The following is a 13,151-nucleotide window of genomic DNA, read 5'->3' as shown; positions in this document are numbered from 1 at the left end:
TCCTTCCTTCCTTCCTTCCTTCCTTCCTTCCTTCCTTCCTTCCTTCCTTCCTTCCTTCCTTCCTTCCTTCCTTCCTTCCTTCCTTCCTTCCTTCCTTCCTTCCTTCCTTCCTTCCTTCCTTCCTTCCTTCCTTCCTTCCTTCCTTCCTTCCTTCCTTCCTTCCTTCCTTCCTTCCTTCCTTCCTTCCTTCCTTCCTTCCTTCCTTCCTTCCTTCCTTCCTTCCTTCCTTCCTTCCTTCCTTCCTTCCTTCCTTCCTTCCTTCTCCTCCCTCTCTTCCATTATAAATACATTTTACAATATCAGCTTTATACAAATTTTAAGATGAACACCGTATGTATAATATTAAAGTTTTATATTAATATAATATAATTATAGTAATATATTAGTATAATATTAACTTTTTTCTGTTGTTAACTAAACTTAAACATAGCAGTGAAATAGCTGATATAGTTATTGTGAAAAATGCATATTTTATGATTGCCTCTTAGCAAATATTAAAATAAATACTGTATGTTATGTTAGAAAGTCAAGCTGTATTAATCTCTTTTAAGTAGTGCAGTAAATACAGTTTTTAACCTATAGCATAATATTAAAATAAAAACTATGTGATGTAAGAGACTTTTTGCAACTAGCTCAAGGAATGGATAAGATAATCAAGGAATTTTTCACATTGTCCTATCTGGATAGAGATAACAGCACAGACACCAAGATCCCCGAGAAGAATTACTGCTCCTTATCAGGACAGCTCAGACTGCGAGGAACCAAGGCTGATTTACAAGATGGGGGGAGCTAAAATGGAACAGAAGCTTCAGGAAACTTCAGAAACTGTGGTGTGAAAGGAATGTTTGAATCATGCATGAGATCCGTGGATATGCAATAGGTTATTGCTTTTAAGGGTTAATCCTTTGGTAGCAAGAGGTGCTTTGGGGCACAGTGCAAAGCACCCGGACATCCGCAATTCTTTGCTTTTTATTGTCTTTTATTGTCATAACTTTGATTGTCCAAATTGTTATTGTCCTAATTTTTATTACTGTTTTCATTACTAAACTCATTAAACTTTTAAACTCATTCATTAAACTTCTAAAATTTTAACACAAGTGGTCAGTGAGAGTCCCTCAGATGTGGTCAGTGAGGTCAGTGAGGGTCCCTTGGATGTGATCAGTGAGGGTCACTTGGATGTGGTCAGTGGTCAGTGGTCAGTGAGGGTCCCAGATGGGGTCAGTGGTCATTGAGGGTCCCAGATGGGGTCAGTGGTCAGTAGTCATTGGTCAGTGAGGTCAGTGAGGGTCTCAGATGGGGTCAGTGGTCAGTGAGGGTCCCTTGGATGTGGTCAGTGTTCAGTGAGGGTCCCTCAGATGGGGTTCACTGGTCAGTGAGAGTCTCAGATAAGGTGCAGTGGTCAATAGTCATTGGTCAGTGAGGTCAGTGAGGGTCCCAGATGGGGTCAGTGGTCAGTGAGGGTCCCTTGGATGGGGTGCAGTGGTCAGTGAGGGTCTCTGGGGTGGGGTTCACCGGTCAGTGAGGGTCTCAGATGTGGTCAGTGAGGGTCTCAGATAAGGTGCAGTGGTCAGTAGTCATTGGTCAGTGAGGTCAGTGAGGGTCCCAGATGGGGTCAGTGGTCAGTGGTCAGTGGTCAGCTGCAGGTCAGTGGTCAGTGAAGGTCCCTGGGGTGGGGTTCAGTGGTCAGTGAGGTCAGTGAGGGTCTCTCAGATGTGGTCAGTGGTCAGAGGTCAGTGGTCAGTGCTGGTGTTGGGGTCTCTGGTGTCACCCAGGTCTCTGTGGGGTCTCCTCTGGCACCAAGCCCAGCTGACCCTCAGGGAGGTGACAGTGACCCAGGGTGGGGACTGAGGGTGGCACCCGAGGGTCACTCAGTGCTCACTGAGGGTGGCACCCCGAGGGTCACTCAGTGCTGTCCCCTCACTGGGGGGGACACCCTGAGGGTCACTCAGGGCTCACTGTCCCCTCACTGAGGGTGGCACCTCGAAAGTCACCCAGTGCTCACTGAGGGTGGCACCCCAAGGGTCACTCAGTGCTCACTGTCCCCAAGGGTCACTCAGTGCTCACTGTCCCCGAGGGTCACTCAGTGCTGTCCCTTCACTGAGGGTGGCACTGAAGCCCCAAAACAGATAGCCTTCAAGAAATAATGAGTTAAAACATAGAATGTGAGGCATTTGAAGAAAGCATAGCATTTAGGAAACACCTAGAGCAATAAATCGGCTAAAGTATGAAACACAATGACAAGAAAGAGAGATAGGGGTAGGGAACTGATGGGCTAAGCATGTTAAGAGCCAACAATGTCAAACTGACCCTAAGAACTTTGCCAAGCCATAGAGATCAAGCCAAGTACACCGGGAATTGGCCAAATTAGGAAAGGAGTTCAAAAGTTTAAGGAGGAAGACTCATCAGGAGACCCCAGCCCATGATGAAGGCAACCGGAACGACCACCAAGATGATCCTCAAAAGAGGTGTCCCGGCCCACACTCCGCCTACACCACGCCCCATATGAATATTCATGCAAAGATATGATTATGTATATGATCTGATGTAATCATATATCCAAACTGTATAAAAGGCCTGGTTTTGTTACAGAAAACTTAGAAATCCATTTTGTGATTTGTCCGACGCGTCGCAACAAAATACCTCCTGCTTATTTGACTTAAGCTGAGTCTCTTAAGCAGTTATTCTCGCCTTTTGGGGCAAAATTCGGCATCAGCACCCTCAGGGTCACTCAGTGGTCACTGTCACCCAGGGTCACTCAGAGGTTACTGTCCCCTCACTGAGAGTGGCAGCCGGGGGTCACCCTGAGGGTCACTGTCCCTAAGAGTCACTCAGTGCTCACTGTCCCCTCATTGAGGGTGGCACCCGAGGGTCACTCAGTGCTCACTGTCCCCTCATTGAGGGTGGCACCCAAGGGTCACTCAGTGCTCACTGTCCCCTCATTGAGGGTGGCACCCAAGGGTCACTCAGTGCTCACTGTCCCCTCACTGAGGGTGGCACCCAAGGGTCACTCAGTGCTCACTGTCCCCTCACTGAGGGTGGCACCCGAGGGTCACTCACTGGTCACTGTCCCCTCATTGAGAGTGGCACCCGAGGGTCACTCAGTGGTCACTGTCCCCTCACTGAGGGTGGCACCGGAGGGTCACTCAGTGGTCACTGTCCCCTGACTGAGAGTGGCACCCGAAAGTCACCCAGTGCTCACTGAGGGTGGCACCCCAAGGGTCACTGCCCCTCACTGAGGGTGGCACCCGAGGGTCACTCAGTGCTCCCCGAGGGTCACTCACTGTCCCTGTCACCAAATGTCACTTTCCCCTCTGCCTCTGACCATTCCTGACCCCCCTGGGTTTCGGGGCTCCAATTCCTGCTGGACAGAGCTGGCACAGGGGGGCAGTGCTGGGGTGGGGCAGCACAAAATGAGGGAAATTCAGAATTCCTGGAGGGAAAGGACGAGATTCCCACAGCTCCTTGGGCACTGCGGGGTCTCCCCATCCCAGCCCCACCAGTCTGACCAGTTCTGAGTGGGGAGGGCACTGGTGTGCAGGGAAGGCTCCCAGGTTACCCCAGGATTTGGGGTGGTCCCTCCACCAATGCCAGAATTTCACCCCACAGCTGCCAGAACAGAAAATGAGTTGGGAATTCAATCAACCCTCAGCTGATTTTTCCTTTTCCTGCTCTTCAATAACCTGAGCTGAATTTTCCCTTTTCTAGGACCTGACTGAGCTGTGTGGGACCAATGAGACTTTTAACTGTCCCCAAAAACACTGCCTTTATTATCAATTTAATAATTTTAGTAATTTTTATTGTGAGCAGCTTGTTGGGCAACTAAATATTGCTGGGATAATCTAAAGTAGATTATTTCATGTGCTGTCGGTTTGGGGTTTTATTTTTTGCTAAGTTGATTTTATCTTTTTTTACTGGGAAAAAAAAAAAAAAAGAACGGTGTGGGAAAAGCTTTTATTTTTCTCTTAGGTTAAATATACATTTATCTTATGTATAAATTTATCTCAACTAATTAAAAATCAGGGAATTGAACCAAATTAAGCCTGGGAGTTGGTACATTAATGAATATTATTATAATATCAGTTTTGCCTTGGAAGGCTTTAGATTTGGGATGATTTTTCTGAGTTTTTCAGAGTTATGGACAAGGGAATGAAATGACCTTGGAAAAACACAAGGAAATGTCCCCAGGGCCCATCCCAGACAGGACTGCAGAGGGAACAGGGATCAAACACAAGGAAATTTGTTCTCTGTTCCCACCTGGGAGGAATGAGGGATTTGTGTTTCCAAACCAGCTCTGGGTCTGCTGGGGGATAAAACTTGGAGATGAAAGAAACCATGGGAAGGATTCCACTGATGGATGAATGGAAAAAAATAAACTTTTACAAATAAACTTTGGGTTTGCTGATAAATGGAAATTAGACGTTGAAATAAAATGTCTGATGAATGAAGTTGGAATATTGAGAGATGAAAAAGAAACAGTGGGGAAGAAAACCCCCTAAATTCATAAGAATTAAAAATTAAAAGGGCAGGGTTGTACATTAGAGAGGAATCTTAGGGATCAGGAGTTCTGGGGAGTCTGAACCTCTCAAGTACCTCAGAAATGGGGAAAAATCCCTAAATTCCATAAGAATTAAAAATTAAAGGGCAGAGTTATACATTAGAGGGGAATCTTTGGTATTTTGGGGAGTCTGTACCTCTAAAGTATCCCAGAAATGGGGAAAAACCCCTAAATTCCATAAGAATAAAAATTTAAAAGGGAGGGTTATACATTAGAGGGGAATCTTTGGGATCAGGAGTTCTGGGAGGTCTGAACCTCTCAGGCACCTCAGAAATGGGAAAAAAAATCCCCTCATTTCCCTAAGAATTAAAAATTAAAGGGCAGGCTTATACATTAGAGGGGAATCTTTGGTATTTTGGGGAGTCTGTACCTCTAAAGTACCTCAGAAATGGGAAAAAACCCCTCATTTCCCTAAGAATTAAAAATTTAAGTGCAGGGCTATACATGAAAGGGGAATCTTTGGTATCAGGAGTTCTGGGGAGTCTGAACCTCCAAAGCACCTCAGAAATGGGAAAAAACCCCCTCAATTCTCTAAGAATTAAAAATTAAAAGGGAAGGTTATACATTAGAGAGGAATCTTTGGTATTTTGGGGAGTCTGTACCTCTCAAGTACCTCAGAAATGGGGAAAAAGAGGAAAATTGGGATAAAAAGGAGGCTGCATCCTCCAAAAATCCCAGGGAATGCCCCATGGCCTGTGCCTTTATTGGAATAAAGCAAAAGGATTCCTCTGTCTCCTCTTTGGACACAACCTCTGGTGTTTATAGATTATTTTTTCCTGAACCACTCACAAACCTGCACTGGAAACGATAAAACTTTCCTAACAACTGTCCTAATGAATTGTTTTAATTAAGTTTTCCAGCAGTGCAGCAAGGTTTATCACTAAATGGGATTTTGGGAACCCAGTTTGGGGAAGCGGCCGAGCCTTGGAGCTGTGCTGGAAAACATAAAAAAAAAAAAAAATTGTTTTCAGCAAACAAAGCCTGGGACAGGGAGATGTTTTTGCTGGGATTGGACGCGAGGAATGCAGGATTTATGGAGCACAAGGACATTCTGCAGAGCCCAGAGATAAAGGAGAGACACGGGCAGCCCACAGCTGTGCTGGAACCCTCCCTGGCTGGGAAAAAGGCAGTAAAGAGACTGAAAATGGGAATGAAACAGCACGAGAAAAGAAATAAATGATCAATAGAGGATGAACTGCTAATTAATGACAATTCTGTAATTTTTAGCCAATGGGCATGAATTTTTTTTTGTTGGCTAAAATGTAGGAATGGTGAAAAGCTTTGGAAGTGTGTGGTGAGCAGAGCAAGCTGAAGAAGTTTAAAATTAAAAAGGATTCCACTGATTGATGAATGGAAAAAGAGATTTGCTTTCACAAATAAACTTCAGGCTTGCTGATAAATGAAACTGGGTATTGAAAGATAAAAAAAACAATGGGGAAAACCCCTAAATTACCAATGTTCCAAGGAGGGACCCCAGGCTCTCAGTTTTCCTGTTTTGGGGCTCAGGGTGAGTGGGAATTGCCATTGCTCCCTGGTTTGTGGTTTTAGAGGCTCCTGCAGCTCTGGGGCATCTCCCATCCTCTACCCTTCCTCCTCTCCTTCCTCCTCCTCTCCCCTGGTGAAAATCACCCCACCCAGCGTTATAGATACACACTGTAATAATGGCATTTTGCAAATATTCAAACGGGTTTTATGTGTGGGATGTTGAAATAACTTTTCTATAAAGATATAGTTTGTGTCTCTGTTGCTAATTAAGCTCAGTGAAATATCTGATATAGATACATACTATAATATTGGCTTTCTGCAAATATTGAAATGGATTGTTTATTTGTGGTGCTAAAGCAACTTTGTTATATAGTTTGTGTTTCTGTTGCTAATTAAGGTCAGTGCAATAGCTGATATAGATACACACTATAATTTTGGCTTTTTGCAAATATTAAAATGCATTGTATATGTGTTAAAGTAACTTTGTTGTAAAGATATAGTTTGTATTTCTGGTGTTAATTAAGCTCAGTGAAATAGCTGATATCGATACATATAATATTGGCTTTTTGCAAATATTGAAAGGGATTCTCTATGTGTGGTGTTAAAGTAACTTTGTTATATAGTTTGTATTTGTTAATTGGGTGCAATAGCTGATATAGATACATATCATAATATTTTCTTTGGCAAATATTAAATAAATTTTATATGTGGCTGTGCAGTTTTTGGAGTCTCTCTTATAGTAACTTTGTTATAAAGATATAATTTGTATTTGTTAATTAAGCTCAGTGAAATAGCTGATATAGATACTTATTATAATACTGGCTTTTTGCAAATATTTAAATGGATTGTATATATGTGGTGTTAAAGTAATTTTGTTAATAAAGATAGAGTTTGTTAACTAAGCTCAGTGCAAAGCTGATATGGATACACATTATAATACTGGCTTTTTGCAAATATTAAATGGATTTTATACGTGTTAAAGTAACTTTGTTATAAAGATATAGTTTGTATTTGTTAATTAACCTCAGTGCAATAGCTGATATAGATACACATTATAATTTGGCTTTTTGTAAATATTAAAATGGATTTTATATGTGGCTGTGCAGGTTTTGGAGTCTGTTAAAGTAACTTTGTTATAAAGATATAATTTGTATTTGTTAATTAAGTTCAGTGCAATAGCTGATACAGATACACATTATAATACTGGCTTTTTGTAAACATTAAATTGAATTTTATATGTGTTGTGTTAAAGTAACTTTGTTATATAGTTTGTATGTCTGGTGTTACATAAGCTCAGTGCAATAGCTGATATAGATACACACTATAATATTGGCTTTTTGCAAATATTAAATGGATTTTATATGTGGAAAGTTAAAATAACTTTGTTATAAAGATATAATTTTTATTTCTGTTATTATTAAGCTTAGACATAGTAGTGCAAAGGCTGATATCAGTGTGCTTGTGTTAAATGCCTGTTTGGATGGGATAACACCCAATGCACACAGGATGAGCACACCTGTACACGTGAGGACACACAATGAGCACACCTGGACACACAATGAGCACACCTGTACACGTGAGGACACACAAGGAGCACACCTGTACACAAGGACACACAATGAGCACACCTGTGCACTTGAGGACACACAATGAGCACACCTGTACACGTGAGGACACACAATGAGCACACCTGTGCACTTGAGGACACACAATGAGCACACCTGTACACACCTGTACACACAATGAGCACACCTGTGCACATGGGGACACACAATGAGCACACCTGCACACAAGGATGCACAATGAGCACACCTGTACACACAATGAGCACACCTGTACACAAGGACACACAATGAGCACACCTGTACACACAATGAGCACACCTGTACACAAGGACACACAATGAGCACACCTGTACACACAGGGACACACAATGAGCACACCTGTACACACCTGTACACACAATGAGCACACCTGTACACACAATGAGCACACCTGTACACACAGGGACACACAATGAGCACACCTGTACACGTGAGGACACACAATGAGCACACCTGTACACACCTGTACACACAATGAGCACACCTGTACACACAATGAGCACACCTGTACACAAGGACACACAATGAGCACACCTGTGCACGTGAGGACACATAATGAGCACACCTGTACACACAATGAGCACACCTGTACATGTGAGGACACACAATGAGCACACCTGTACACGTGAGGACACACAATGAGCACACCTGTGCACATGGGAACACACAATGAGCACACCTGTGCACATGAGGACACACAATGAGCACACCTGTGCACATGGGGACACACAATGAGCACACTGTACACAAGGACACACAATGAGCACACCTGTGCACACAATGAGCACACCTGTACACACAATGAGTACACCTGTACACAAGGACACACAATGAGCACACCTGTACACGTGAGGACACACAATGAGCACACCTGTGCAGATCTGCCAACCACCAGCACTGTGAAAAGTGCATATTGGATGGCTCTACATAGATATTTGTATATTTGTATATTTGTATATTCGTATATTTGTATATTTGTATATACTGCATGCATTATGTTGTATTGATTAGTGGTGCTGTATTAGCATTTTAATAGGATGTTAAATGTAATTTTGTAGTTGAAATGTCACTTCTGTAGCTAAAATATAAACTATGTATGTGGGATATTTTTTTAAAGAAAAGAATGAGGTACTCCCACTGAGATAGCAGCCACAGGACACCTGAATCTTTCAGAGAAAGAGAATTTATTGCCCCATTACCAGGAGAAATCAAATTCTTCCTGCCTCGTTCAGCCCTGAAGAGCCATCAGGTTTCAGAGAAAGCAGCTGACGCTGCCCAGACAGAATCCTGTGTTTGGATGGAATTTATGCATCATGGATGAGGTGTATGAATATGCAACAGGCTGTTGCTTTACGGGTTAATCCTCTGCTAACGTGGGTCCTTTTTGGGCTTATTTTGCCCAGAAAAGGTACCCGGACTGTCCGTAACTCTTTGTTTCTATTGTCTCATATCACGCATGTCAGTGTCCTAATCCAAATTGTCCAGATTTTTATTACTCTAATTATATTGCTGTTTTTAGAACCATTTTATTATCATTAAACTTTTAAAATTTTAAAAACAAGTGATTGGCGTTTCTCACAGCGCTCACCCCTGAAGGCAGCGAGGGCCAGGCCCAGAACTGGAGGTGACAAAGAGAAGGAGCCAAAACCAAGCCAAGAAACAGCCGGAGCTAAAAGGCGACCCCGAGGAGGGGCCATGCAAAACAGGTCGTGAATATGCAAAGTAGTCATGAATATGCATACGAAGCTATGAATATGCAAAGAATGATGTAAGGGAAAAGGTATTTAAGGGGTGTCCCTGAAGATAACAGTGCGGGCTTGGCTGATGCCATAACAACCTCTGCCCTGTGGCCCTTATCTCCTATCGTCCTTTATTAAACTTTTTACATTTTATCAGGAGAGTGAATGCGCTTTTCATATGAACTTTGCTCTATAGTCCTTGTCTCCTATTGTCTCCGATTGTCCTTTACTGAACTTTTTACACGTTCACAGGACACTGACCGTGGTTTTTTACATAACCTTTGCTCTGCTCTCTTTGTCTCCTATTGTTTTTTATTAAACTTTTTTACATTTTCACAGGACAGTGAATGTGTTTTTCACACCACCTTTGCTCTGTGGTTCTTTTTCTCCTATGGTCCTTTATAAAACTTTTAAATTTTCACATGAAAGTGACTGTATTTTTCACACCTTTGCTCTATGGTCCTTGTCTCCTATTGTCTCCTATTGCCCTTTACTAAACTTTTTAAACGTTCACAGGACACTGAACGTGTTTTTCACATAACTTTTGATCTGTGGTCCTTGTCTACTACTGTCCTTTATAAAACTTTAAAATTGTCACATGAGAGTGACTGTGTTTTTCCACCTCTGCTCTACAGTCCTTGTCTCCTATCATCCTTTACTAAACTTTTTACATGTTCACAAGAGAGTGACCGTGTTTTTCACATAACCTTCGCTCTGTTCTCTTTGTGCCCTATTGTTCTTTATTAAACTTTTTACACTTTCATAGGACAATGAACCTGTTTTTCACATCACCTTGCTCTGTGGTCCTTGTCTCCTATTGTCCTTTACCAAACTTTTAAATTTTCACAGGACACTGACTGTGTTTTTCACAACTTTGCTCTATGGTCCTTGTCTCTCATTGTCCTTTATTAAACTGGGGATTAATTAATGATTTATTAAACCTGGCTGTTCCACCTGAGCCTGTATGAACCCATCGAGCTGGTACCCCAAAACCTGCACCACCCCAAACCTGCAGCCCCCAAAACCTGCAGCACCCCAAACCTGCAGCACCCCCAAACCTGCAGCCCCCCAAACCTGCAGCCCCCAAACCTGCAGCCCCCAAAACCTGCAGTACCCCAAAACCTGCAGCACCCCAAAACCTGCAGCACCCCAAACCTGCAGCCCCCAAAACCTGCAGCACCCCCAAACCTGCATCACCCCAAACCTGCAGCACCCCAAACCTGCAGCACCCCAAACCTGCAGCCCCCAAATCCTGCAGCCCCCAAACCTGCAGCCCCCAAAACCTGCAGTACCCCAAAACCTGCAGCCCCCAAAACCTGCAGTACCCCAAAACCTGCAGCCCCCAAAACCTGCAGCACCCCCAAACCTGCAGCTCCCAAAACCTGCAGCACCCCAAAACACAGCAGGTATCCCCCCCACCTGCATCACCCCCACACCCACAGCACCCCAAAACGGTACCCCACATCTGCAGAGTGTTCCCTCCAGCCCCACAGGCGGGGTGCAGGGCCAGGTGAGCCCCCCAAATCTCCTGCAGGTGTTCCAGCGCATCCCAGGGCACACAGGGAGGGGGGTCACACCCACAGCCGGTTTTGGGGTCCCAGCCCTGGCCTGGTTTGGGGGGGGGACCCAACCCCGGCCGGTTTTGGGGTCCCAGCCATGGCCAGTTTTGGAGTCTCACCCCCAGCCCCGTTTTGGGGTGGAGGTCTTACCCCTCGGGCCGGTTTTGGGGTCCCCCTCCCCAGCCTGGTTTTGGGGTGGGTGTCCAAGTCCAGGCCCGGTTTTGGGGTTCCGCCCCAGCCCGATTTTAGGGTCCCACCCATGGCCGCTTTTGGGATCCCATCTCCAGCCCCGTTTTGGGGTGGGGGTCCTACCCCCCTGGCCGGTTTTTGGGTCCCCCTCCCCGGCCTGGTTTTGGGGTGGGTGCCCCTCTCCAGCCCGGTTTTGGGGTCCCACCCCCAGCCCGATTTCAGGGTCCCACCCATGGCCACTTTTGGGGTCCCATCTCCAGCCCAGTTTTGGGGTGGTGGTCCCAGTCCAGGCGTGGTTTTGGGGTGCCCCTCTCCAGCCCTGTTTTGGGGTCCCACCCCAGCTTGGTTTTGAGGTCCCCCTCCCCGGCCTGGTTTTGGGGTGGGTGTCCCAATCCAGGCCCGGTTTGGGGTCCCATCCCCGGCCAGTTTTGGGGTCTTACCCCCCAGCCCAGTTCTGGGGTGGGGGTCCCAGTCCAGGCCTGGTTTTGGGGTCTCACCCCTCAGCCCGGTTTTGGGGTCCCCCTCTCCAGCCCGGTTTTGGGGTTCCAGTCCCATTTTAGGGTCCCAGCCCGGGCCAGTTTTGAGGTCCCACCCCGTTTTGGGGTCCCAGCTAATTTTGGGGTCCCAGCCCCATTTTGGGGTTCCAGCCCCATTTTGGGGTCCCAGCCTGGTTTTGAGGTCCCAGCCCGGTTTTGGGCTCCCAGCCCAGCCCCGTTTTGGGGTTCCAGCCCAGCCCCGTTTTGGGGTTCCAGCCCCATTTTGGGGTTCCAGCCCGTTTTGGGCTCCCAGCCCAGTTTTGCGGTCCCAGCCCCATTTTGGGGTCCCAGCCCCTTTTTGGGGTCCCAGCCCCGTTTTGGGGTCCGTACCTGCTCATTGACCGTCAGCAGGGCCTCCTGGGGCTGCCCCGGGCACGGCTCCATGGTGGCCTGGCACAGGTGGGGAGGGTCACACCTGCCACATGCTGCGTGAGGGGACAACGAGGGGCTGTCACCAACCTGGGGGTCCCCGGGGGGATTTGGGGTTCTGGGATTCCTCTCACCCCCTTTGAAACCCTAAAAACCCGGGATGGGCCAGGTGAAATCACCTCTCTGGAGCCCACAGAGGTCCCCAAATCTCCAGGTGACACCTGGCTGTCCCCCCAAGCCCATGGTGGACCCTGAGGGGACTCAAACTGTTGGGGACACTTCTTCAGCAGGTGACAGGGAGGGTCATGGGATGGGTGGGCTCTGGATTCACCCCCAGGTGGGTTCACCTGCCCCACAGAGCTGCCAGGATCGGGGGGAACACCCCAAAGTCCTGGGGCAGCTTCTTCCTCCTCCCAAGGCTGGAAAAGGTGGGGAGAGGTGGAAAAGGTGGGGAAAGGTGGCAAAGCTGCTCCTCGCTGTCCCAGGTGGGCCCATCCCCTCCTCTGCCCCCACTCCTGTCAGACAGGGAAGGGAAAAGGGAAAAGGGGGAATGGGAGGGGGAAGGAAGGGAATCCCACGGATTTTGGGGGTCCCAGGTACTCACCCACTGCTCGTTCTGGGGTGAGGGACCCTCCCTCTGCACACGGGGCTGGATGGCGCTCCTGCCCCCCGTCCTGGGCTAGGGGCGCCTGGGGACTCCCAGGTTTCAGGGTTCCCAGGGTTTCAGGGTTCCCAGGTTTTAGGGTTCCCGAGGTTTTGGGGTTCCCGAGGTTTCAGAGCTCCCGGGGTTTCAGGGTTCCCAGGGTTTCAGGGCTCCGGCTTTCTGCTGTCCTGGCTGCAGCTCTCAGGAAATCTGGGTTCTGGCTCTCCGGGTTTTGGGGTCTCTGCGCTCCGACTTTCCAGGATTTGGGGTCTCTGGGCTCTGGGTTTTAGGGTCTCTGGGCTCCAGCTCTCTGGGTTTTGGGGTCTCCAGGCCCTGGCTCTCCGGTTTTGGGGTCTCTGGCTCTCTGGGTTTTAGGGTCTCTGGGCTCCGGCTCTCCTGCTTTTGGAGTCTCTGGGCTATGGCTCTCTGGTTTTGGGGTGTCTGTTCTCCAGCTCCTCAGGATTTGGGATCT

The 13,151-nt window shown here is 46.9% G+C and overlaps 1 protein-coding gene across 1 annotated transcript in view; it reads right to left on the bottom strand.

Moving 5' to 3' along the window:
- The window catches only part of POU6F1 (POU class 6 homeobox 1), a 46,600-nt gene that overhangs the window by 21,008 nt on the left and 12,441 nt on the right, over nt 1-13,151 (bottom strand). The window contains 4 exon segments of the mRNA XM_058821971.1: nt 11,998-12,092; nt 12,641-12,673; nt 12,676-12,719; nt 12,976-13,043. Coding sequence (XP_058677954.1) covers nt 11,998-12,092; nt 12,641-12,673; nt 12,676-12,719; nt 12,976-13,043 — 240 coding nt within the window.

This window comes from Ammospiza caudacuta, chromosome 31 (assembly GCF_027887145.1).
Source record: "Ammospiza caudacuta isolate bAmmCau1 chromosome 31, bAmmCau1.pri, whole genome shotgun sequence".
In the NCBI taxonomy this organism is placed as follows: Eukaryota; Metazoa; Chordata; class Aves; order Passeriformes; family Passerellidae; genus Ammospiza; species Ammospiza caudacuta.
The sequence above is the reverse complement of the archived record's forward strand: the minus strand, read 5'-3'. Positions and strand labels throughout refer to the sequence as shown.